General features: G+C 36.2%; 2 protein-coding genes across 5 annotated transcripts in view; one reads left to right on the top strand and one right to left on the bottom strand.

Moving 5' to 3' along the window:
- CTDSPL2 (CTD small phosphatase like 2) overlaps nucleotides 1-27,332 on the top strand; it is a 78,012-nt gene that overhangs the window by 19,195 nt on the left and 31,485 nt on the right. For all 4 annotated transcript variants that reach the window (XR_009051377.1, XM_057722232.1, XM_057722231.1 and 1 more), the window contains exons 2-3: nucleotides 4,607-4,816; nucleotides 26,069-26,207. Coding sequence is in view for 3 of the 4 variants with exons in the window: in XM_057722232.1 (XP_057578215.1) it covers nucleotides 4,631-4,816; nucleotides 26,069-26,207 (325 nt within the window). In the remaining variant the exon portion in view is untranslated. The remainder of the gene's footprint in view (nucleotides 1-4,606; nucleotides 4,817-26,068; nucleotides 26,208-27,332) is intronic.
- On the bottom strand, nucleotides 17,982-18,653 carry LOC130845264 (39S ribosomal protein L40, mitochondrial-like). Its single transcript, XM_057722234.1, has one exon. It carries the CDS (start codon nucleotides 18,597-18,599, stop codon nucleotides 17,982-17,984), a length of 618 nt encoding a protein of 205 aa, XP_057578217.1. The 5' UTR covers nucleotides 18,600-18,653.

The raw sequence follows: 27,332 nt of genomic DNA on the forward strand, positions 1-27,332 counted from the left end.
TTGGCTAGAACTTCTAGTAAAATGTTGAGTAGAAGTAGTGAGAGTAGACATCCTTGTCTTATTTTTAATCAGAGGAGAGGATGACTTTTCACTTCATTTAGCTTTTCACTATGAAGTATGATGTTAGCTCTGGGGTTTTTGTAGATGCCTTTTATTGGGTCAGAATTCCCTTCTACTCCTGGTTTGTTGAGTATTTTTATTGTGAAATGATGTTGGGTTTGGTCAGATACTTTTTCTGCATCAATTGAGATGATCATGTGGAGTTTTTCCTTTTAATTAGGTGTATTAGATTGATTCGTTTTCATATTAAACCACCCTTGCATTCCTGAGATAAATCCCACTTGGTCATGGTGCATAATTCTTTTTAGTTTTTTTTTAATTTTTAATTTTTTTAAATTTTTGGCTGCATTGGGTCTTTGTTGCTGTATGTGGGCTTCTCATTGTGGTGGTTTCTTTTGTTGTGGAGCATGGACTCTAGGCACACGGGCTTTAATAGTTGTGGCTTGTGGGCTCTAGAGTGCAGGCTAAGTAGTTGTGGCACATGGGCTTAGTTGCTCTGTGGCATGTGGGATCTTCCCGGCACAGGGATCAAACCTGTGTCCCCTGCATTGGCAGGCAGATTCTTAACCACTGTGCCATTAGGGAAGTCCCTGTAATTCTTTTATTAAGCTGCTAGGTTTGGTTTGCTAGTATTTTGTTGATGATATTTGTATCTATGTTCCTAAAGGATATTGACTTGTAGTTTTCTTGTAGTGTCTTTGTTTGACTTTGGTATCAGGGTAATGTTGGCCTCTTAGATTGAGTTGGGAGGTGTTCCTCAAGTTTTTGGAAGAATTTGAGAAACAGTGATGTTATTTCTTTAAACATTTGGTAAAATTCACCAGTGAAACCACCTGGTCATGGGATTTTCTTTGTGGCAAGTATTTTTTATTAATTAAATCTCTTTGCTTGTTATGAGTCTTTTTCTGTTTTTTTCTTGAGTCCATTTGAGTTGTATCTTCTTAAAAATGTGTCCATTGAATCTAGGTTTTATAATTTGTTGGTGTCCAGTTTTTCATAGTATTCCTGTATAATGTGTTTTATTTCTGTAAAGTTGATATTAATGTGACTTCTTTCATTGCTGATTTTAGTAGGTTGAGTCTTCTCTTTTTTACTTGCCTAGTTCTAAAGATTTGTCAATTTTGTTGCTCTTTTCAAAATGTCAGCTTTTGGCTTGTTTTTTAAAAAATTATCTATTTATTTCTGCTCTGTTTCTTTATTTTCTTCCTTCTACTTGATTCAGATTTAGTTTGCTTTTCTCTTTCTAGTTTTTTTTAAGCTAGAAGGCTTTTTTATTGATTTGAGGTCTTTTTTAAAATATTAGCAGTTACAACTATAAATTGCCCTCAGAGCATTGCTTTTGGGGGCATCCCGTGAGTTTTGGTGTGTTGTGTTTTTGTTTTCATTCACTGTGAAGTATTTTCTAGTTCCCCTTGTGATTTTGTCTTTGACACAGTGGTTATTTAGGAGTTTGTTGTTGTTTAATTTCTGCACATTTCTTAATTTCTCAAATTTCCTCCCTTGTGATTTTTAATTTAATTCCAGTGTGGTTGGAGATTGTATACTTGTATGATTTCATTTCTTTTAAAGATGAGACTTGTTTTGTGTCTTAACATGTAGTCTGTCATGGAGAATATTCCATGTGTAAGTTGAGAAGAATGTGTATTCTGTTGTTGGGTGGAGTGTTCTGTGTGTATGACTCTTAGATCTCAAGAATTGTTCAGGTCTTCTATTTCCTTATTGATATTTTGTCTAGTTGTTCTATCCATTATTGAAGGTGGAGTATTAAAGTCTTCAACTATTGTTGAATTGCCCATTTTTCACTTAGATTGACAATTTTAACTTTATATGTTTGGGGACTCTGTTGTTAGGTGTATGTATGTTTATAATTTTCCTCTGAGTGCTGCTTATTACATCCCAGAAATTTTCATGTGCTCTCTTTTTGTTAATTTTCATTTCAAAATATTTTGTATTTCCCTTGTGAATTCTTTTTTGACTCATGATTTATTTATAAATTTTTAATTTTTCAAATATATGGTACTATTTAATGTTTCTTTTGTTTTTGATTTGTAATTGTGGTCAAAGAAGATACTCTGTAAGATTTTAGTCTTGAAACGTATCAAGACTTGTTTCGTGGATCAACATATGGTCTGTCTTGGTGAGCATTCCATGTGAGGTTAAAAGTATGTGTTTTCTTCATCTGTTGTGTGAGTGGTCAGTTTTTAAAGTTCATGAGGACTTGGCTGCTCCAACCTTTTTAGACCTGTTAAGTATACCTTTTACAACTCACTACTGGAATGGACCAAAACCCTCTACATTTCAGCTTCCTTCTTTAAACACTCTTGTTTTTCTTTCCAGTGACTGGTTATTTTTAAGTTCAAAGGACCTTTCTCCTATGGTTTCCTAAAACCTTCACGCTCTCCACAAAGAGTGATCTAACACTTTATATATACACTGTGATGTGTATATATACTTACCTACTGGACTTTTTGATTCTCATGGGAAGAATTATCATTTTTATCCTTTTATTACCATTCTGGTAGCAGGTGGCCAGAGTGTTTAAATTTTAATGAATTGAACCCCTTGGACTGAACTAGCTATATGTCTTTAGTCCTTTAAGACCTGCCTTATATTAACATGTTATTTCATAAAATTTTAAAATTTCCATTTAATAATTCTGGGTTTAAGATAGGTTCACCCATAAGTATTTTTGAAAACAGTTTTAAAAAATTTTTACAGAAATTGAATACAAATAACTAATTCCCCCATGCATTTGCTTTATGGAAAGTTTCCTTTTCTAAGGAGTGCTGTGCTGAAGAACAAAGGAATTAAGACAAAATTTATACACTGTAAATAGAGTTATTTAAGTAAATAATACATGCCTTGAGTAAATCCTTTTAGAAGTTCACGTTGACTTTATTTATTTATTTATTTATGCATATTTTTGGCTGTGTTGGGGTCTTCATTGCTGGGAGCGGGCTTTCTCTAGTTGCAGTAAACAGGGACTGCTCTTCGTTGCAGTGCACAGGCTTCTCATTGCGGTGGCTTCTCTTGTTGCAGAGCATGGGCTCTAGGCACATGGGTTTCAGTAGTTGCTGCACATGGGCTCAGTAGTTGTGGAATCTTCCCAGACGAGGGATTGAACCCGTGTCCCCTGCATTGGCAGGCGGATTCTTAACCACTGTCCCTACGTTGACCCTTTAGGAGAAAAGGCAGTATGTATTTTGTTTGGGGATGACAACTTAAAACTGAGCACCATTTGGTGATGGTAACAAGTGGTTGTTTGGAAAGATATTTTAGGACTCCTCTGGTGAAGCGTTTGAGTTTGCGGTTTTTTTTACTGGAGTGGATTTGTGTGTGTGTGTGTGTGTGTGTGTGCGCGCGCGCGTAGTTTCTGTATTTTAAAAAAGGGAGAGGTTTTAACTTTTTTTCTGTGGCTGTTATTTTGGATTACTAAAGACACAACTTCTTAAGCTTCCTAATTTGTCTGTGAAGACCCTACTCTTTGCCAAGAATTTCTGCACTGTTAGGAGTTTAGAGTACTTAACTGGTTACACTTTTTTTGTGAATGCATTTGCTGTTATGAGTAATTTTATTGTCCTCTGCACTTTATAGCCTTTTCTAATTTTTCATTTTGAGCATCAGGATGTTAAGTTGAATGTATTCATTATACAGGTGAAAAAATAGTTAAGTGGCTATAGCTTAGCTATAATTGAAGACACAATTAACATCTCTTAATTTTTAGTGTAGTAGTTTTTATATTCTGTTTCACAGATTCTAATTCAGGGAATATTCTCAACTACTTTTAAGTCTTGGGACAATTTTGCCATCCATTAATTTTCTCATCAATAAAAGGAGAGAGTTCAAATCAGTGGCCTCATATTTTCTTTTGTGACATGAATTTGGTTTTTAAAGGATCATCATGTATAGTAAGAACAAATCCCACAAAATGATCCAGTCATTCTTGTTGTATTGATACCTATTTACTTGTTGATTATTAGAATTGTGCTCATGGAATTAAGTAATTCATTGACTAAGGGTTTTTCCCACTACATCGTGAACTCCAGAGGGTAAAAACCTTCTCTATCTTGTTTTACTAGACACTTACCTAGTCCAGTGCCTAGAATGTGATAAGTGCCCAATAAATACTTGTTGAATGAATGAATGCATGATAAATAAATGAATGATAATGTCAGCATGGATGAAGGCAGGGTAGTGCTCTGGAAGGAACATGCACACTCTGTTAGGTTATAGGATACAATATTTCAGAAGTTGTGGGATGGTTATTTGGGGGACTGTAATAAAATTCAAAGCACTATGCCTTTCAGTTAAAATGTGGTCCAAGTGGTTAGGAGTTGCATTCTCACTGCCGAGGGCCCAGGTTCATTCCCTGGTCAAGGAAGCAAGCCGTGTGGCACGGCCAAAAAAAAGTAAAATATCAGTTTCTTATTTCAGTCCCCTATAGACCTGGACTTCTTTTTAATCAAGATATTTTTATTACATAAGCTGGGCACATATGGGTATGCTAGGTTTAATGTTAACAACCTGTATTATTTTTCTCTTATAGTTTTACATGTGGCACCCATAAAAGATGAGGCTGAGAACACGGAAGGCTTCTCAGCAATCAAGTCAAATTCAAACACAACGCACTGCCAGAGCAAAGAGGAAATATTCAGAGGTTGATGATAGCCTGCCTTCAGGAGGAGAAAAACCACCGAAGAATGAAACCGGCTTGTTGTCTTCAATTAAAAAATTCATTAAAGGAAGCACACCGAAAGTAATGGTTTTACCTTTTAATTATATCATTAAAAATGAGGTTTAGGTTGTTTTCTTTAAGCGTGTAAAGATGAGAAATCTAATATTGATAGAGCCCTATTTAAGGGAATGTGTTTACATTTTGGTATTAAGACTAGTTATATGTAAAATATTTAATGGTTTGTCAAGAAAACATTATTTATTCTACTTAACTGATCCACTTAGCCTTCTGCTTTTTCAACCTTGAATTATGGGAAGTAAAAGAAATTTGTTCTTATTCATTTATTTGAGTTATTTCTTTTACTTCCATTTTTTTTCATTTCAAAGATAAGTTAAAGGTTCTTGTCAATATTAATACATTGTCTAATTAGGGAGATGATTTACCTATCTGAATTCTAACATGTGTACAATGAAAATGTGTTATTCATTGAAGAGAAAACAAAGTTATTAAAGAAAGAATGGGGAATTCCCTGGCGGTCAAGTGGTTAGGACTCAGTGCTGTCAGTTCTGTGGGCCCAGGTTCAATCCCTGGTTGGGGAACTGAGAATCCTGCAGGCCGTGTGGTGCAGCCAAAAAAAAAAAAAGAAAGAAAGAATGGACACTGACCATGAGTCCTATACTCCAGATTCTTACTTCATGCTCTGCACCAACTTGAATGATCTGAGGAAAGTCATTTGCCCCTCTTAGCCTCAGGAAAACAGTAAAATGGGACTAATACTAACAGCTTTGTCTGCCTCCAAGTTGTTTTCAGGTTAGATGGCAAACAGGTGGAAAAACAGTTTGAGAAATTTTAATGCATTCTGTAAATGGATAGTTATTATCATTCATTGCATGTAGATTTTGTTATCACTGTTGACCACCCTTGTGTTCTTTCTTGGGATTGTTATATATATGATAAATTTCTTATAAGGTAAGTTTGTCACTTTGATAAGTAGAAAAATAAATTAATGTGGCAGTTTATTCATAGCAATAGATTTTTGTCATCATAGAACTAACAGAACCTAGTTACTGTGAACCATTGGCCAGAATTTAGAAGTATTCTGTGTTTGTAGAATTTTTCCTTTTTGTTTTGGTGGTTTTATTTTGTTTCACTTTTCTAATAATATAAGTAAAATTTCCTTTGTTAATTTTAAATATAATTTTTAAAAGTTTCTTTGAGTTAATTTACGTAAGCCTGGAAGTATTCTAGTGTTATTGTATAACAAAGATAAAATTCCTTCCAGAAACATGAATTCCTGAATCTTTAAATTCCAAATGGCTTATCATTAGCCCCTGTTGATGAGCATATCATTCTGTGTCAGTTCATTCTCTGAACAACTCTAAATGTTGTAAAGTTCTTCCTCATCTTGAAGAAAATATGCCTAGCCTTTACTTTTTCATATGTTCTTTTTCTTCATGTGTAAGTGCAAACCCTCAGTCACTGTCCTAGCTAAATATTTCTAGTTTTTGTTATGTGATTATATCATATAGATCTTCATCTTGGTTAACCTTTTCTGCTGTTCATGAAAGGTAACAAAAGTGAAGATAGGTTTTTCCTGTGTCTTCTGACTTCTGTTCATATTTATTTTCCTTGATCTGGACATTCTTCTACTAATGTGCCATTATATATCATGTCATATCATATATATCAGATCATGCTTTCTTTTTTCTCCTTTAGTAGTTTTAGATCTTCTTTGTTGATCAACTTTTTGCCCATGTCAACTAAACACTCAGGGGTTTTCTATAGAAATTATTATTTTTTTTAAACCAAAAGCTAGGATTTTTCATTTATCTCTATCCATTAGTAGATAGGGCCACTAAAAACCTGTTTGCAAACTAATATATTATTCATTAATTAAAATTTTTGAGGAAGGTTTTCCCTGCAGCTACAGATTCGTTTCATTGTACAGTTATTCATCCCATATTTCATTATTATATTCTGTAAGATTATGACAGTTAGTATTTGAACGCCTTACTGAAATCAAGGTATACTGTTTCTTTTCCCAATCTACTAATCCTATGTTAGAAGGAAATTAAAGGATTATTTGTCATGTATTATTCCTAATGAGCTTATACTAGCTTCTAATTGTTATTTCTTTCTTAACCTCAATTGTTATTAAATCTTCTTGATAATACATTCTAAAATTTTACTATGTATTCATACAGTGCTTGCTTTTATCTCAGTCTCCTAAATACAGTGTTGTCTTTTTCAGAATTTGGATAGGGGTTGGCAGCTAATATTTATTGAATACCTATTAGGTGCTTTATATCTTCTTAATCCTTATAACCATTGTTTGATATTTTATAGGAGAAAAAAACTGAGGTAGTGAATTTAGATAACTTGTACAATATTAATTATAACAACAGTGGTTATTATAATAAGTAGCTTGCCCAGGATAAAAAACAAATACAACAGTTAATAAACAGCTTTTGAGCACTTACTATGTGCTCTGTGTTGTTCTCAGTGCTTTTAAGTTAAGTTCTTTAAAAGGTTTAAGCCTTACAAACCATTTGAAGTAGTTACTAGCATCTCTGTATTACAGATGAGGAAACTGAGGCACAGAGAAGTTAAATAACTTGTGCAGGACCACATAGCTTTAAGTAGCAACACTGGAATTGAAACCCATATACACCGGTTTCAGAGCCTACATTCTTTTCATTCTTTTTTCTTTTTTTTTTAAAGCTTTTTATTGGAATATAATTGCTTTACACTCATGTACCGGCTGTTGAGGTACATCACAGTGAATCAGCTGTATTTATACATATATCTCCATATCCCCTCCCTCCCACGACTCCCTCCGGCTCTCCCTGTCCTGGCCCTCTAAGGCATCACCCATCATCGAGTTGATCTCCCTTTGTTATACAGCAGCTTCCCACTAGCTATCTCTTTTACAGTTGGTAGTGTAAATATGTCTATGCTACTCTCTCACTTCATCTCAGCTTTCCCTTCACCCCCTACCCCCCCCCCCCAACCCCCTGTCCTCCAGTCCATTCTCTGCATCTGCATCCTTATTCTTGCCCTGTCACTGGGTTCATCAGTACCTTTTTTTTTTTTTTTTTTTTTTTTAAGCTTCCATATGTATGAGTTAGCATACAGTATTTGTTTTTCTCTTTCTGGCTTACTTCACTCTATGTGACAGACTCTAGGTCTATCCACCTCATTACATATAACTCCATTTCATTCCTTTTTATGGCTGAGTAATATTCTTTTGTATATATGTGCCACATCTTCTTTATCCATTCATCTGTTGATGGGCATTTAGGTTGCTTCCATGTCCTGGATGTTGTAAATAGTGCTGCAATGAACATTAAGGTACATGTTTCTTTTGTGATTATGGTTTTCTCTGAGTATATGCCCAGTAGTGGGATTACTGGATCATATGGTAGTTCTATTTGCAGTTTTTTAAGGAACCTCCAAACTGTTTTCCATAGTGGCTGTACCAACTTACATTCCCACCAAGAGTGCAGGAGAGTTCCCTTTTCTCCACACCCTCTCCAACATTTATTGGTTCTAGATTTTTTGATGATGGCCGTTCTGACCAGTGTGAAGTGACACCTCATTGTGGCTTTGACTTGCATTTCTCTAAGGATTAGTGATGTTGAGCATCTTTTCATGTGTTTATTGGCCATCTGTATGTCTTCTTTGGAGGAATGTCTATTTAGGTCTTCCACCCATTTGTGGATTGGGTTATTTGCTTTTTTGGTATGAAGCTGCATGAGCTGCTTGTATATTTTGGAGATTAATCCTTTGTCTGTTGCTTTGTTGGCAAGTATTTTCTCCCATTCTGAGGGTTGTCTTCTTGTCTTGTTTATGTTTTCTTTTGTTGTGCAAAAGCTTTTAAGTTTCATGAGGTCCCATTTGTTTATTCTTGATTTTATTTCCATGATTCTAGGAGGTGGGTCAAAAAGAATCTTGCTTTGATGTATGTCATAGAGTGCTCTGCCTATTTTCCTCTAGGAGCTTTATGGTGTCTGGCCTTCCATTTAGGTCTTTAATCCATTTTTAGTTTATTTTTGTGTATGGTGTTAAAGAGTGTTCTAATTTCATTCTTTTACATGTAGCTGTCCAATTTTTCCAGCACCACTTATTGAAGAGGCTGTCTTTTTTCCATTGTATATTCTTGCCTCCTTTGTCAAAGATAAGGTGCCCATATGTGCTTGGGTTTACCTCTGAGTTCTCTATTCTGTTCCATTGATCTTCCTTTCTGTTTTTGTGCCTTTCTAATAAGTGGCAATGCTGGGATTTAATCTAGGTACAATTTGACCTTGATATCTGTGCTCTTTTTCCTATACCATTCTAAGGTAGCTAGATAAAATCTCTATAGCATCACCTATGTTGTTAAAAATTTTCTGGATGAAATTAAGAATTGTCTTCCTATGCTGCTGACTTTGTCATTTATTTATTTTCTATTAGCTCAAAGCTTGAAGCTTATTCTAAGAAATTTTTTTCCCTTAGTACTTTTTTTTTGATAGGTAAAAAGTGGATTTATTTAGAGAGAAACACACTCCTCAGACAGTGTGTGGGCCATTTCAGAAGGTGAGAAAGGCCCCTAGTATTTTTTGTATTTATCATCATTCTCTGTCTTTAGTCTTTCTGACTAGATGATACACATACTTTTTATTTCCACAAATGAATATCCTTTTATTTTTTTGATGTTTATTTATTTACTTATTTATTTTTGTTTATTGGCTGTTTTGGGTCTTCATGGCTGTGCGCGGGCTTTTTGTAGTTGCAGACAGTGGGGACTACTCTTCATTTTGATGTGTGGGCTTCTCATTGCAGTGGCTTCTCTTGTGGAACGCGGGTTCTAGGCGCGTAGGCTTCAGTAGTTGTGGTGTGTGGGCTCATTAGTTGTGACTCACGGGGTGTTGAGCACAGGCTCAGTAGTAGTGGCGCACGGACTTAGTTGCTCTGTGGCGTGTGGTATCTTCCCAGACCAGGGTTTGAACCTGTGTGCCCTGCATTGGCAGGTGGATTCTTGACCACTGTTCTACCAGGGAAGCCCAGATGTCCTTTTAAAATCCAAGTTAGTTATTAGATAATTCCCTATAGAGCCACTGGTTTCTTTGGTACCTTTTCTTTCTCTTCTTTTGGACTTTTAAAGTTATGTGGTTAGAATTGAATTTTATAGACAAGTTTTCTTGCTATATCTTTTGAGCTGTCTTCCTTCTAAGATGTCTGACATTGCTCTCATGCCTGTCTTATCAGTCTGGCTGTCTGAAACTTGGTCTCTGCATATTGGCCAACTTTTTTGCCCTTCTTTAGTGTTAATGATTTCTAGTTTGAATGTTTGCTGGTATTCTTTCCAGTTTACTGTCATTGATCCCTTTTTTTATTTTGCTAATAAGTTTTAAACTGTTGTACGCTAGTCCTAACTTGGCATAATTTAGACATGAGAGTATTTAGATAACTTAAATATATGTTGTTCATTTAAGAGATGTGTATTAGTCTACTAGGCTATGTAATCGTCTGCCATGACAAAATATCACAGATTGGGTAGCTTAAAACAACAGAAATTTATTTTCTCACAGTTCTGGCAGTTTGAAGTCTAAGATCAAGGTGTTGCCAGGTTGGTTTTTTCTGATGCTTCGCTCCTTGACTTACATGTGGCCACCTTCTTGCTGTGTCCTCATGTAGTGGCCACTTGATATATGTGTGGTCTGTGTTGTAATCTCCTCATCTTGTAAGGACACTAGTCATATTTGGATTAGGGCCCATCCTAATGACCCCATTTTAATTACCTCTTTAAAGGAACTGTTTCCAAATGTGATTACACTCTTATACTCCTGGGATTAGAGCTTCAGGGTAAGAATTTTAGGGGACACAACCCAGACTGTAACAGAATGAATGAAATCTCTCATCTCTTTCAGATCTAGATTTTATGATTCAAGGATTTGCCACTTCTCTCATTTCAGAATTATGTAATTGTCAGTAAGAGCACTCAGGAAGTGTTCATACACAGTCTTTCTGCTTTTAGCATGATGAGATTCCTAGTACATATTTGAAGTGAAAGAAGGCCTCACAACTAAAATATAATTGCTTTATACCAGTGATCTCTCTGTACCTTTCTAAATAGGTGGTTTCTAGAGTTTTCCTGTAACAAAATGGTCTTTTTCTCTGTTACCTAAATACTGTTACGCTGTCATAGTTAGGGGTCATCACTTTCCTGTTATATTAAATCAGTGTTTTTAGATCTTTTAATTATGATCCACAGAAAGAAATAACATATACTACATTCATGCCTATGAAACAAAACTCACCCTTAATATACTTGATGTGTTCTGATTTTTCTTTGTATTCTATTGTTTCTTATTCTTTTCAAGGTGATTTTCATATTTTAAATTGATTTTATGATCCACTGCTGGGTTGTGCTCCTTAGTTTGAAAAACATGATTAGGTTAAAACTTTGCCCTCTCATTTTTTTAAATACTTACTTACTTGTTTATTTATTGGCTACATTGGGTCTTCGTTCCTGCACATGAGCTTTCTCTAGTTTTGGTGAGCAGTGGCTACTCTTCGTTGTGGTGTGTGGGCTTCTCATTGTGGTGGCTTCTCTTGTTGCGGAGCACGGGCTCTAGGCACACGGGCTTCAGTAGTTGTGGCACTCAGGCTCAGTAGTTGTGGTACACGGTCTTAGTTGCTTCATGGCATGTGGGATCTTCCCAGATCAGGGATCGAACCCATGTCCCCTGCATTGGCAGGCAGGTTCTTAACCACTGTGCCACCAGGGAAGTCCCTAAAACTTTGCTCTCTTTAGCCTTTGTATTACTAAGCTTCATAGTTGTATTTGGGAATTTTCTTCCTTCCAAAGTCAGATCTCACTTGTTTGTGTAATAAGGACATCTTTCTAGATGTATTCTTTAACAACTAGATTAATTTACCATTTATTATGGAATGAAAAAAATTAGCTCAGGCTAACTGACTGAATTTAATAGAGGGAAAGATAATTTGTTTTAAGATTCATTCATAATCTCTCCCTTCCTTCCTTTCCCTCCCTCCCTCCCTCCCTTTGCCTGCAGACACACACACACACACACCCCTGTACATATATTCATATATTTCCTTGCTTGGTCTGCTGAACTACGTGCACCTAGAACTCAGATCTCAGTTTCTAAATACCATCTTCCACTAAAAGGAACCAGGGTTCCTTGAAGAAATGTTTCATTCTAAGGCTTTAGTAGTAACAGATTAAAACCTCTAGAATGAACTAACCCATGAGACCATAGTAAATACATAGATGAATGAATGAATGAGAAGAAAGGAAAAGTTCTTCCTCCTTCATATTCCTCCCTGTGGATATCTAGTCAGCAGAGACTTTCCTTTCCACATTAGATTAATTGGTATCTTGCTTGAAAGTCAAAGGCTATTTATGTTTAGATCTATTTCTAAAATGTATTCTATTCCATTGATCTGTATATGTCTTTACACCCATATGATAGTCTTTATTACTGCAGCTTTTTTTCTTTTTAAGCTCTTTATTGGAATATCATTGCTTTACACTGTTGTGCCAGTTTTTGCTGTACACCAAAGTGAATCAGCTGTATTTATACATATATCCCCATATCCCCTCCCTCTTGCGTCTCCCTCCCACCCTCCCTATCCCAGCCCTCTAAGTCATCACCCATCCTCGAGTTGATCTCCCTGTGTTATGCAGCAGCTTCCCACTAGCTGTCTGTTTTACATTTGGTAGTGTATGTATGCTAATTCTACTCTCCCACTTTGTCCCAGCTTCCCCCCGCCCCCCGTGTCCTCAAGTCTGTTCTCTACATCTACTGCAGCTCTTATAGTGAGTTTTGAAACAAGATAGTATGTCTTTCCACTTTGTTCTTTTTCAAGTTTATACTTTAGATCCTTTATACTTACATGTAAATTTTAGAATTAGCCTATTTCTCCAGAAAGCCTACTGGAATTGTAACAGAGATTGTATCACATATGTAGATCATTTAGTGAGACTGTACATCTTAACAATATTGAGTCTGCCAATTCATGATCATGATATATCTCTGTGTAAATATAGGTGTGCTTAATTTTATCTCACTAATGTAAAGGTCTTACACACCTTTCATTAGTTTTATTTTTAGATATTTGATCTTTCATGATGCTGTTTTATTTTATGTTATTTTTTTTGGCGGCATTGGGTCTTTGTTACCCACGAGGGCTTTCTCTGGTTGTGGTGAGTGGGTGCTACTCTTTGTTTTGGTGCGCAGGCTTCTCATTGTGGTGGCTTCTCTCATTGCAGAGCACACGTTCTAGTCTCGTGGGCTTTAGTAGTTGTGGCTCACAGGCTCTAGAGTGTAGGCTGTATAGTTGTGGCGTGCAGGCTTAGTTGCCCTGCGGCGTGTGGGATTTTCCTGGACCAGGGATCGAACCCACATCCCCTGCATTGGCAGGTGGATTCTCAACCACTGTGCCACCAGGGAAGTCCCTATGATGCTGTCTTTTTTGTTTTTTTTTTTCTTTTAAAAAGAGTTTTATTGAAATATAATTGACATGCAATAAACTGCATATATTTATGATGCTGTTTTAAATGATATAATACATTTAAAGTTTTCACTTTCTGTTTGTTGCTAATATATATAAATATAATTTATTTTTCTGTATTGACTGGGTACTATGTAAAATTGCTAGATTCATTTAATCATTCTAGTCATTAAAATTTCATAGGGTTTTGTACATACATAATCATATACCAGATAACTATAGATTTCTTTTTCTTTTCTGATTTCTAGGCCTTTTGTTTCTTTTTCTTCATTTATTGCTTTGGTTAGGACCTCTAGTACATTGTTTGGTAGAATTGGTGAGAGCAAACACTTGTCTTGTTACTGATCTTAGGGGGAGAGTTTGTTTACTTTAGGTATGATGTTAGCTAATTGTTTTCCATAGTTATCTTTTATCAGTTTGAGGAAGTTCCCTTCTGTTCCTAGTTTGCTATATGATTTTATTATGTTGTGGAGTTTTATCAAAGACTTTTCTGCATCTGTTGAGATGTTCTTCAGATTTTCCTCTTTTTTAAAATATTTATTGATTTATTTATTGACTTTGTTGGGTCTTTGTTGCTGTGCGCGAGCTTTCTCTAGTTGTGGAAGTTGCGGAGAGTGGAGGCTACTCTTGGTTGTAGTGCCCGGGCTGCTCATTGCAGTGGCTTCTCTTGTTGCAGAGCATGGACTTTAGGCACGCAGGCTTCTATAGTTGTGGTGTATGGGCTCAGTAGTTGTGGCTCCCGGGCTCTAGAGTGCAGGCTCAGTAATTGTGGTGCACAAGCTTAGTTGCTCTGTGGCATGTGGGATCCTCCTGGACCAGAGATCAAACCCGTGTCTGCTGCATTGGCAGGTGGATTCTTAACCGCTGAGCCACCAGGGAAGCTGCAGGTTTTCCTCTTTTAGTGTGGAATAGAACATAAATGTTTTTGAATGGAAAACCAAACTTGAATGGCTGGATTTGAGTTGCTGCTGGTTTTTTTGTTTTGTTTTTAAGGATTTTTACATCTTTGTTCATGAAGGTTTTGGTCTGTAGTTTTGATTTGTGATACTTTTAAGATTTTGGGATCAGGATTATGCTGTGTCTTTAAAAAAAAAAAAAGTCAAGAACTGTTCCCTGATTCTTTTTTTCTAAAAGAGCTTGTGTTGACTAAGTATTATCTCATCCTTAAATCATTAGTAGAATTCACTGGTGAATTCTGGAGAGGAATTTCTGGAATGTGACTGGGATTTCTTGGTGGTATAGTTTTATTATAAATTTGATTTCTTTAACATATGTGGGGTTGTTTAGGTTTTCTATTTCTTGTTCAGTTTTGGTCATGTGTATTTTGCAAGGAATTTGTCTATTCACTGAAGTTTTCAAATTATTAGGCATAAAGTCTTTTCAGTATTTCTGCATTAACCTAATAATGTCTGTAGGATCTATAATGATGGTCCTCTTTTCACTCCTGATGTGAATAATTTCTGATTTATCTTGTTTTGATCCATCTTGCTGCTAGAGCTTTATCAGTTTCATTACTTTTTCAAAGAACCAACATCTGTCTTTGTTCTTTTTCTTTTTTGTCCCCCATTGTCTGTTTAATTGATTTCTACTTGTTATTGTTAATATTTTCTTCTACTTTCTGTTTGGTTTACTTCTACTATTCTAACTTACAGAATTGGGAGCTTAGAATAGGAATTAGTAAACTTTTTCGTAAGTATTTCAGATAAGTAATATTTAAGGCTTTGCAGACTTTATTGTCTGTAATTGCGGTTACTACTCAATTCTTCCATTGTAGACAGTACATAAATGAATGAGCATGACTTTGGATACTGATATTTGATTTTCATATAATTTTCTTGAGTCATAAAATATTACTGTTCTTTTGATTTCCCTCTCCAACCATTTAAAAATATAAAAACTACTCTTGGCTTGCTGACCATCGAAAAACAATGCGCTGGAGTTGGCATATGGACTGTAGTTTGCCAGCCCCTTGCTTAGATCATTAATACTACACTTTTTTTTCTAGTTCAAGTATTTAAAGCTATGAATGTCTAAGTACTGCTTTCCCACACATTCTGATTATATTTTTATTACCTTATTTGTGATTTATTCTTTGGCGCATGGATTATTTAGAAATGTGTTATTTAATTTCTAGATCAGATATTTGGGCATTTCTTAGATATCTCTAGCTGTTTATTTCTAATTTAACATGATTATTATTATTCAAGAATATACCCTGTATGATTCCATTTCTTTGGTGTCTTTTGATATTTTGCAGCATATAGACTCTTTTGGTGAATGTCCCATGTATTTGAAAAAATATGCATATTCTGGAATTGGTTAGTGCAGTTCTATAAATATGAGGTCAAGTTAGTTGATATTATTCCAGTTTTCTGTGTCTTATTTTAAATCTCCAACTCTTTTTTTTTTTTTTTAATTTTATTTATTTATTGACTGCGTTGGGTCTTCGTTGCTGCACACAGGCTTTCTCTATTTGCTGCGAGTGGGGGCTACTCTTCATTGTGGTGCACAGCCTCCTCGTTGTAGTGGTTTCTCTTGTTGTGGAGCACGGGCCCTAGGCGCGTGGGCTTCAGTAGTTGCGGCACATGGGCTGAGTAGTTGTGGCTCACGGGCTCTAGAGCACAGGCTCAATAGTTGTGGCGCATGGGCTTAGTTGCTCCGTGGCATGTGGAATCTTCCCAGGGTGGGGCTCGAACCCGTGTCCCTTGCATTGGCAGGCGGATTCTTTACCACTGCGCCACCTAGGAAGTCCTAAATCTCCAACTCTTAATTGTGAATTTGTCTACTTTATCTTTCAGTTCTGTCAGTTTTTGCTACCTGTGTTTTGAAGCTCTGTTGTTAGGTGCATATACATTTATGATTGTTTGGTGTAAATTGTTCTTGTTACCACTGTGAAATCTCTCTCATTATCTCTAGTATTATTTGCCTTGAGGTTTACTTGGACTAATATTGATAAAGGCACACAGCTTTCTTGCTTACCATTTGCATAATACACCTTTTTCCACCCTGTGTATTTATATTTAAATTGGCATGATTAGTCTGTTTACATTTAATGTAGTTATTAATATGGTTGAGTTTAAAGGCTCCCATCGTGTTACTTATTCTGTATTTATCCCATTTGTTATTTGTTACTCTGTTCTTATCCTGCCTTCTTTTTGATGAACTAATTATCTCTTAGAATTCTGCTTTATCTCCTATGTTGACTTTTTAAAATTTTGTGGGGTATAATGAAACACAATAAGACACACTGATTTAAAGTATATGTTTTCATGAATTTTAACAGAATTATACACGCATGACCAAAAAGTACTCTTAGAGTTTTTGCAGACAGTCTCATAGCATCACCCTAGACAACCATTGATCTGCTTTCTCTCATTTATGGATAGTATAAATCTTTTCTGGAGTTACCTGTGAATACAATGTGTCTTGCTTCCTTCACTCAACATAAAGTTTTTGGATTCATTTGTGTTATTGCATGTATCCGTAATTTATCCCCTCCCTCTCTTGTGTCCCAAGTAGTATTCTATTGTATGAGATACCACATATCATAATTTGTTATCCACTTCGATTATTTCTGGTTTCTGGCTATCATGAATGAAATTGCAATGAATATTTCTGTTTTGAATCCATGTGTGGGTGTATATTTAAGTTAAACTTGGGTAAATAACTAAGATTGGCATTGCTGGATTATATGATAGATATATGTTTATTTTTTTGTGGTAGGTTTATTGAGATATCACTCACATACCATAAAACTCATTCATTTAAAGTATAATTCAGAAGCTTTTAGTATATACACAGAGGTATGCAGCCATTACCACAGTCAGTTTTAGACCATTTATGTCATCTCCCAAAGAAACTCTGTACCCTTTGGCTATCACTTGTCAGCTCCCCCTTCCAGCTCAGATTTTTTTCTCATTTGTTGGAGATGACTTTTAAGATTTTCTCTTGTGATTTCATTAGTAGTCCCTCTTGAGCAAGTGGTTCTTAAACTTTTTGAATTTAGGATCCTTTACTTTCTTACAAATGATTGGAAACCCTAAAGAACATTTGTTTATGTGGGTTATATCTATCAATATATCTCATTAGATATTAAAACCGAGGAGTTTTGAAAATATCAAAATTATAATTCTAAACCCATTACATGTTGATACAAATAATATTTTAACTTTTCTAAAGACAAAAAGAAAATTAGTGGGAAACATGGCATTATTTACGGTTCTATAAGCCTCTTTAATGGTGGCTTCATAGAAAGTAGTTTGTTGTCATTGAAGCGTATAAAGAAAATCATACATGTACTTAGAAAAGGGAAGAGTATTTTAATATCCTTTGTAGATAATTGCAGGTATTATACCAAAACTTGACAAATGGTGTAGTGTCTTAAGTTCTTATTCCGTGATTGAATTTGAAAGCACTACAATGATCTTTTCATTGGTCTGTCTTGCACTTGGAATGAATCTTTTACCGATGTATGATTTTGTAACATCATGCACTGGTTATTTGGAAAATATTGGTTCACTGAATTATGTAGATCTTCCACATATGTGTCCACATTGACATAGTCCATTATTTAATATTTTAAAAATCACATTTCTTTTTTTTTTTTTTTGTTAAATGCATTTATTCACAGCAGGCCTGATCCCGTGATGAGCGGGCCAGAGCCCAGTGGTGTGCGCTCCAGAGGGCAGCACCTGAGGGCAGCACCTGATGGCAGCTGCCTGCAGCTCTATCTCTTGAATTCCACCTGTGTGTACACCTTGGAGATGTCGTGGTACCTGCCTTCCGGGGGTTGGTAGTTGGCGATTGGCGGCGTGTAGTCTGGCCCTTGTCTCTGAAAGGGAAACAGACTGGGGTCCCACTTGGTGGCTTCGGCATGGCGTTCCGGGGCCGTGAGCTTCAGCTCTTGCAGAGCTTCCCGCTGGGCCTCGAGCAGGGCCCCGATGGCGCCCCTCTCCATCTCCTGCTCGCGCTGCTTGTACAGCGACCACTTCTTCAGAAGCAGGGCTCTCCGCTCGCTCTCCTCGAAGGGGCACTCCACCGGCGGCCGCGCCCTCGCTTTATTCAGGAACCTGACGGGCGTGATGAAATCCTCAATGGGAATTAGCTCCTGGCTCGCCTTTTCCAGGCATCGGATCCTCTTTTTCAAGCGCTCCTTCGCTGCTTGATCTTTCTTAGGGTCCACCTTCTTCTTTCGCAGAGGTTCTGCTCTCATGGGCGCGAGCCCCCAGAAGGCCAGCAGCGAGGCCCGCCGGGGCGCGTCGCTCGTCTGCGTGGGCAGCGCTCCCAGCTGCAGGCTCGCGGGGCGCACAGCGCACCAGGCCGGCCCCAGTGCCGTGGCCGCCATGCCACTCGGTCGCCGACCAAAAATCACATTTCTGAACAATCCTGCTGATCTCAACAGAACAGTCTTTAAGTATTGGGAAGCTGTCAATCTCATGGTGCTTTGTCCAAGTTTTCAAAAATCCCAATTTTTGCTTGAATGCTGAAATTTTATTGTTAGTAACAAAAAGTATCAGTTTTTCTTGAAGTGACAGACTTGATTTGTTCACTTTTCGGGAAAATAATCTACTTCAAGTAAAGATAGCTTTCTATCAGAAAAAAAGTGATCCAATTCAGCTTATAACTCAGTCATGCAGATGCTTTTTTCTCAAGAGAGCTGTGGAAGCACAGTTTGCAGCAGAAGTGCTTTGTGTGTACTTCCCATCTTGTCATATAGAATTTAACACATATTTGAGGGTTGAGAGTTAATTAATTTTAGAGCTTCATCAGGGACCTTCTTAAGTAGAGCTGGCTTTTTTTCTCCATGCAAGTGCATGGCAGTGAAAAATACAGTAATTGTTGGGTGTTGGTGCCTTGATTTGTGCTAAGGTGGCCGTAATTATAAACCGTATTTTTTTGCGCAGTCATCACAAATGTTCACACAAGTTATTCTAGGATAAACTGAGATGCAAAAATAATTCACCACTTAAACGTTTGTTACCATACATTCACAGTAAATAAGATCTTTGATGATTAATTGATACTAGTATCAGATAAGTAGCCAAAACAGAAAGTCCAGTCATATTAGTAAGGCTAAAGTACAATTCTATACACCAGATATTAACTCACTTTCTGTATTTACAGTTAAGTCTTTAATTGAGCGATTTACTTTATCATTAGAAAGTGGAAGTGCCTGTTTCTTTTATTGACTTTTATTGAGCAGGCTTTCAGCACAGACTACTATGCAAGAGTATATAAGTCTCTCATAAGTTATGTCTACTTTTGCAACAAATGCAGTATGATAACTTACTTTTTTAAGATATCTCATTGGGTTTTGTAATTTAAGTTTGAAAAGGTATAACTTTGTGGCTTTTAAAGATCTCATCGTGTGTACATTTAAAATACTGTTTCTTTTTTAAAAACTGAATAATTGTTCTCAAATGATAGTGCAGCTGAATTGGCACCATAATTCTATTTTAATATGTTCCATTGCTTAAGACAACTTAATTTTACAACCAAAGGGACAATAGCTTTATATTTTCTTTTGTAATTTACAGTTTCATTCAGTTTCCTTGGAGTACATTCCCCCCTTTCCTGAGTTACAGAATTCTGTCAGTTCCTTTTCATCACTTGCAGTAATGGATTGAATTCACAAATTGCCTAGCTTCTTTTTTCAATCCAACAATCCATTCCTAATTATAAATTATAATTTTTCTTTTATTTAAAGAATTACTACATTCTAAAATAACTTTTAGGTAAATTTTAAAAACCAAGTTTAATAATATTGCATAGCAAAACAAGAGTACTCTTATTGTGTTTCCATATATATAGAGAGAGAGAAACTTTGAGACCAGAATAATTTATTGGATCATAATGAAGCTACAGAGATCGTAGCAGATAAAAGTGTTGAAGACAGTAAGAGCACAGTAGAAGTATTGAACACAAAGATCTTTTGTATTTACTCATATATTTGCCTTAGTGGTATTCATTCCTTATTGTAGATTTAGGATCCCATCTGGTATTATTTATTCTATGCCTAAAGAACTTCATTTGTTATTTCTTATGAAGATCAGCTGGAAATGTCAGCTTTTCTGTCTCAGAATGTCTTTAAAGTGAACAATTTAAAAAACTTACATATTGAGTATCTCTTACCAGTTTTTCTTACAGTTTTTATATATGTATTCTGAGCCTGTAGCCATTATATACTATCTTTTAATCCTCATTTATCTTACACAGATTCTACATGTGTTCAGTGTGTTTAATGCTTAGTTATTGTCTATAGTCATTTTTGTTGTCTAAAGCTCATTCTCTGGTAGATGCCACACAAAGCACTCATGGGAACAATATTCCGAGTTCTATGCTTAAAAATCATTTTTACTGCATATGAAATCCTTGTCTCAGAACAAGGAAGCAGATACAGAGAATGGACTGGAGAACTCGAGGTATGGGAGGGGGCGGGGGGTGAAGGGGAAACTGAGAAGAAGCGAGAGAGTAGCACAGACATATATATACTACCAACTGTAAAATAGTCAGTGGGAAGTTGTTGCATAACAAAGGGAGTCCAACTCGAGGATGGAAGATGCCTTAGAGGACTGGGGCAGGGAGGGTGGGGGGGACTCAGGGGGGGGGGGCGTCAAGGAAGGGAGGGAATATGGGGATATGTGTATAAAAACAGTTGATTGAACCTGGTGTACCCCCCAAAAAATAAAATAAAATAAAAATAAAAAAAAAAAAAAGAAATCCTTGTCTCACAGTTTTTCTTGATTTTTTAAAAATGTTATTCCTTTTTCTTCCAGCATAAAAAGTATTGCTTTTGAAGTTTGATAATACTCTGATTTTCCCTTTGTAAATAAATAGATTTTGCCTTGTTCTCCAAAGGATTTCTTTCTTTTTTTTTTTTTTTTTTTTTTTTTAAGTTTTAATTCTGTTAAGTTTTGGCTCTATCTTGGTAGTTGTTTTTCTGGGTTGATAGTTTTAGTTAAACAGCGTGCTCTCAGAGTTCCCTGGTGGTCCATTGATTAGGACTCCAGGCTTTCACTGCTGAGGACCTGGGTTCAGTCCCTGGTTGAGGAGCTAAGATTGTACAAGGTGTGTGGCGGTTGCAGCCAAAAACAACAACAAAAGACAACAAACAAACAAACCAGCGTACTCTTTCAGTATGTAATTTCACGTATTTTATTTGAGGAAAACTTTGATATGCTCTTGTTTTGGTTTCCATCTCAGGGACTGCTCTTTTCTGTCTGTTGGATCTTTTGTCCATATTCAGTGTTTGTCACATTTTGATGTCTTAAAATCCACTCCCCTCCCCCCACCCACCCCCCTATTTACCTTCTGTTTCTCTTAAAGGCATAATTTATTCTGTTTACTCACTTTTATGTCTGTTCTGGTTAGTCTTTATTTCAAAAACTTTTTTTTCTTTTGTTTCTAGTTATTTTGTTCTGTCTCTTCATTACTGAGTTTTTTCTAACTGATGAATGTCTCATATCACTTTCTTTTTTTTTTTTTTTTGTCTTTTTTGAAATAAAGGTATAATTTTTGTCTGTTCTCTTATGCTTTTTTTTTTTTTTTTTTTTTGGCCGTGCGTTGCAGCATGTGGAACGTTAGCTAGCTCCCAAACCAGGGATCAAACCCATACCCTCTGCAGTGGAGGCTCAGAGTTTTAACCACTGGACCACCAGAGAAGTCCCTCTTATGCATGTTTTTCTAACATGCTTTCTTTAGCTGTAGAGATATTATTTTACTCCTGCTTGTTTTATTATAATAATTTTGTGTGGAATTTGAGATCTCTACTTTCTTTTTGCTCGTTCTTACATGAGAAGAGTTTTTCTAAATTTTTAGAAGATTGTATGGTTCAGGGTATCTTTTCTAACTAGTTTTGGTGTTTTTGTATAGTATTAAAAATATATAGTGATTGCTTTTTGAGTTTTCCTCTCTCTTTATCCCTGTCCATTGTTTATTTGAAACTTCTCTTTCCTTTTCTGTTGTGCCTTTTCTACAATGAAATTTTGATTTCATTCCCAGCAGTTTCCCCTCATGTGGAGCTCTGTTCTAGAAGGGAGCCATAGTTGGTCAATTTCAAGAGGTCGTAGGTGCTGAACTGCTCCCGTTTCAGTCACGGACCCCTTTGCTATTGGATTGGGCAGCAGCGTCCTCTCCTGTGTTTCATCTGCTGTCGTCAAATTGGCCAGCCATGCTTTCAGTTGAATACCTGCCTATTAGCTATTTGGGACTTCTCCTGTTTTCAGATGTGTCACATGCTGTGTTGCATTTCTTTGTTTTCTTCTGCACTGGTATAGATGGTTACTCCAGTGTTATGGCTGTTGGTTTGTTCTCATCTGCTTGGAGTCTGGGGGAGAAACCTTGTTTCCTGCTTTTGTTGTAAATTTGCTTTTGAGGTTTTGTTGCCTCTGTAGTTCTCTGTATTTCCTTTGGGATTCAGAGATTTAAGAATACCACCTTGGGCTTCCTAGGTGGCGCAGTGGTTAAGAATCCGCCTGCCAATGCAGGGGACACAGGTTCGGTCCCTGCTCCAGGAAGATCCCACATGCCATGGAGCAACTAAGCCCGTGTGCCAAAAAAAAAAAAAAAAGAATACCACCTTCCCACAATTCTCCCTTTAAAAGCCTATCTTAGAGAGACAACTTTGAAAAACACAAATTCCAGAGAAGACATTGTAGGGTTATTAAATTTTTAAAAATAATCTGTACAGTAACGTAGAAATCTTGTTTTTCCTAGTTCCTCTTCTAAAAATTATACTATATCCAAAAATGTCCCCAAATTATATACTTGAATGTTTAAGAAAGACTAGGATTTGGTGACAAATTTCAGAATTGGAGCATCATCGGACATTTCAATGCACTATTCTGAAGGATAGAATTTTATTGTCAATGACTGCAGACCTTTAACCGTGAACTTAATAGTGTCCTCTTTCTCTAATTTAGAGATGTCAGCTAAAGTATTTGAATGTATTCTCAACTGACCGCAGTATAGCCTTTTCTGCTATATGTGGTACCTCCACATTATCAGTAAGCTTATATACTATTGGCAAATAGGGAAATAGTTTTGGTATAACATGGGTGGGTTTTGGTTTACACATGACTTTTTCTAAACTGGACAATGGGATCCTGAATAATGGAGGTAGGATTTTATACTACACACAGTTTTTAATTAAAAGTGGTAACCTGTGTCAGGGGTTCCTTCTCAGAGAGGTACACCCTGGTCTAGCAGCAGGGACTCTTCTTTTCATGTGGCAGTTTGCATTTCTTTTGTGTCCATTTTAGCAGTCTTCCTGGCTTAAAGCTCCACTTCTCAGCTCCCATAAACCCTTGTTTCTATTGCTATGTTTTTAATACCTTTTGTTAAGCTCTGAGGTACCATTTCAGCTGCTCTTAGCTGCTTAACTGGGGTGTCCAAGTTATCTCTGGAGGTCCCAGTCATTGGTTTTCTTAGTGCTGTGGTTACAGTTACAGGGGCATTGGCTGATCTGCCCTAGTGTACCCCTTTCTACCCTCCTGGACCCGTTTTTTTCCCCATAAGCCTTGTTATCTTTAGGGTTGCAGAGTGTGAAGTTTCCAGGAATGTATGTATGTATGTGTGTATGTATATTATAGCAGATATACAAAAAGACTTCCTCTAGAAGATACTGGAGTTTAGTGTAATGAGACTTGGTAGCATTATTTTTATTCTTTAAGGACTTCATAAAAAGAGCCCCTATAATTTTCCTGTAATAAAGATCCAGTGTTTGGAATTTGAGGCTTTGTATTCATCATTTTTAAATGCAGGGGAATAACAAACAGTAAAAATTTGAGGAATTACGTTGTGGATCAGTGAGGCATTATTTGTGCTAATGATATTGTTGATGAACCTACCTGAAATTAGAGAAACTGGTGAGTGAAAGTAAAATTCTGTAATGAATGATATTTGCAGTATTATCTTTTTTTTCTGTTTTGATCCAGATAGGGAATTGTAATTTTGGCCATTTACAATACCAAGGTTTGTTTCAGAAATAATAAAATAATATTCAACTTTTAGAAAATGCATGGTAGTATATTGTATTGTTATTTGCTGTGGAAAAATCTAATCCTTATCAAAAGATTTCAGGTACTTTGATTAAAACAGCAAGGAATTATAGGCCAGTAATACAGAAATGTAAGAAAATTGCTTCTGTGGTGGATGACTCTAGAAAAATGGTACAAATGAGAAGAATGGGTGTATAAATGGAGAATCAGCTATTGCATGGAGTATACTATTTTAGTCAGTAATACACATCTTCCTTAACTTATGATAGCGTTATGTCCTGATAAACCCATTGTAAGTTGAAAATACTATAAGCTGAAAATGCACTTAATATACTTAACCTACTAGATATCATAGCTTAGCTTAGCCTACCTTAAACATGCTCAGAACACTTACATTAGAGCCTACAGTTAAGCAAAATCACTTAACACAAAACCTATTTTATAATAAAGTGTTGAATATCATATAATTTATTGAATACTGAAAGTGAAAAACAATAGTTGTATGGATACAGAATGGTTATATTTTATAAATGTATCGGTTATTTATCCTCATGATCAAGTGGCTGACTTATAGCTGTGGCTCACTGCTGCTGCTACCCAAAATCACAAGAGAATATAGCACCTGCATATTGCTAGCCTGGGAAAAGATCAGAGTTCAAAATTCAAAGTACAGTTTCTACTTAATATGTATTGCTTTCACATCACTGTAAAGTCAGGAAATCTTTAAGTCAAACTGTCATAAGTCTGTATTGCGAAAATAGTGTAAACTGGTCGTGTGGATTTGCCCCATATAAAGAAATGAATAGAGAGCTTTGTTAAGAAATAGACTCCCTAATTTCAATTGGGACATTTTAAGAATTGAGGTTGACGTTAGGTGTATGGCAGTGGCAGGCCCTATTATTTTTGTGTCATTTTTTTGTAATATGTGATATGACAGCAAATTCCAGTGGGGTTCACTCAAGGAAATGATCCCTGTTTTTTTGAGTAATTCTAAAAGTAAGGAAAATTGCTGAAAATTTAGACCACAACGTGAGACTCAGTATTTCAGTAGCATGAAAATTGAATGACCCTGGGGAAAGAATCTGAATTGTGAGGATACTAGAATTATATTTGTGTATTGTAACGACATTAATAAATACTCTTACAATGCTGTCAGACTTTTTTCTGTGTTTTCTTCTTAGATATTCTGTTTCTCCTCAATATGAAAAAAGAGGATAAAGCATATTACAACATAGTTTTTATCTTTTAAAAAATCTGAGCATAGTTAACCTACTGCATTATATTAGTTTTAGGTATATAGCATGATTCTTACCCCTCTACCCAACCATGCCACGTTGCATGTGGGATCTTAGTTCTCCAACCAGGGATGGAACCTGCTCCCCCTGCAGTGGATATTCAGAGTCTTAATCACTGGACTGCAAGGGAAGTCCGATTCAGTATTTGTACGTATACACATACACACACACACATACACACATGCACACACACACACAGCCTTATTTACAATAGCCAAGATATGGAAACAACCATATCTAAGTGTCCATCAATTGATAATGGATAAAATTGGCTATTGTAAATAAAGCAGTGAACATGGGGGTGCATATAATATTTTATCATTTTAAAAGTGTATCCTGTAGGGAATTCCCTGGTGGTCCGTGGTTAGGACTCGGTGCTTTCACTGCCGAGGGCCTAAGTTCAATCCCTGGTTGGGAAACCAAGATCCTGCAAGCTGCTTGGTGTGGCAACCGAAAAAAAGTACAGCATGTAAAGCAGAATGACTCTGTTCAATGCGTGTTTTTTCCTCTTATATCTTAAGGAAGAGAGAGAAAATCCTTCAAAACGGAGTAGAATTGAACGTGATATAGATAATAATTTGATCACATCAACACCAAGAGCAGGAGAAAAGCCTAACAAACAGATATCTCGAGTAAGACGGAAAAGTCAAGTAAATGGAGGTTTGTTAATGTTTACCTATTGCTTTATTAGGTGTAAGCAGAGATCTCACTTGACATGTTTGTTTTCTGTTTTAAAAAATCTACTTTGAGGAGTTTCTGCCTTATTTTTGTATTTTCCTTTGTATTAAATGTTAGTGGCATGATGTAAATAAAAATTTACCTTCCTAATGTAAATCTACTTTGATGAGTTAAAGTGGCAAAGGCAGAGCAACTAGCTTTATACTGTCTAGCATGAAAATGTATATGAAACTCATTTCTTAAAACAGTAATAATTATGACTTAATTTATTTGAAATATGTACGAAGAATTTGTTTCTGGATTATGGAATTTCAGAGCTCAGAGAGAGCTTGGAGTTCTCAGGTCAGTGGTTCTCAACTAGGGGTGTTTCTGTCTCCTAGCAGACATTTTTCAATGTCTGGAGACCTTTTTGGTTTGTCACAACCTATGGAAGAATTGCTTCTTGCACCTAGCAGGTAAAGGTCAGGGATAGTGCTAAACATCCTACAATGCAGGGGACATCCTCCCATATAACAAAGAATTATCCAGCCCAAAAGCCAATAATGTTGCTGTTTATAAACGCTGTTCTAGGTCAGTACCTTATTGTATTGCTGACAATCTCCTCAAAGTCAAAAAGGAGAAAAAAAAGATGGACAAGCAGAGAAAGCTGTAAAGAATAGTACTTTAGAGCATGGAGTGCTGCCTTTTAACCAATACAATATTAGAGACAACAGTGATAGTAATTCCAACCTCTTTCCTCTTAATGCAGTGATGTATCTCTATTATTAGAATTGACCATCAGGGAGAAAGGGTATAAACAAGTTAAAAGAGTTCTAGCAAAGAAGGAAAGAAATGTGATAAAGTTGTGGAGGGTCGAGGATGATTTATTAAAAACATTTGTATGTTATATTTTCCCAAAACCCATTGCGTTTTTTTATTTATAAGAAACTTAAAAAAAGACTGGTTATTCTTCCTACTTTGGAATGGTGCCTCAGTATCTATATGTAATTTTTGACACTGCTGTATATATAGTCTTCTGCTTTAGTAGAACTAGGTGCCTCTGTTTATTTAGCTGTTACCCATTAGAAATAGATTGGAGGGTAAGTTTTGTGAAGTAGGCAGCATCCC

The sequence above is a fragment of the Hippopotamus amphibius genome, chromosome 2, assembly GCF_030028045.1.
Source record: "Hippopotamus amphibius kiboko isolate mHipAmp2 chromosome 2, mHipAmp2.hap2, whole genome shotgun sequence".
Classification (NCBI taxonomy): Eukaryota; Metazoa; Chordata; class Mammalia; order Artiodactyla; family Hippopotamidae; genus Hippopotamus; species Hippopotamus amphibius.

Bases quoted from the DNA above. Each gene is read 5' to 3' on its own strand.
- LOC130845264 (XM_057722234.1), bottom strand. From the start codon at position 18,599: ATGGCGGCCACGGCACTGGGGCCGGCCTGGTGCGCTGTGCGCCCCGCG.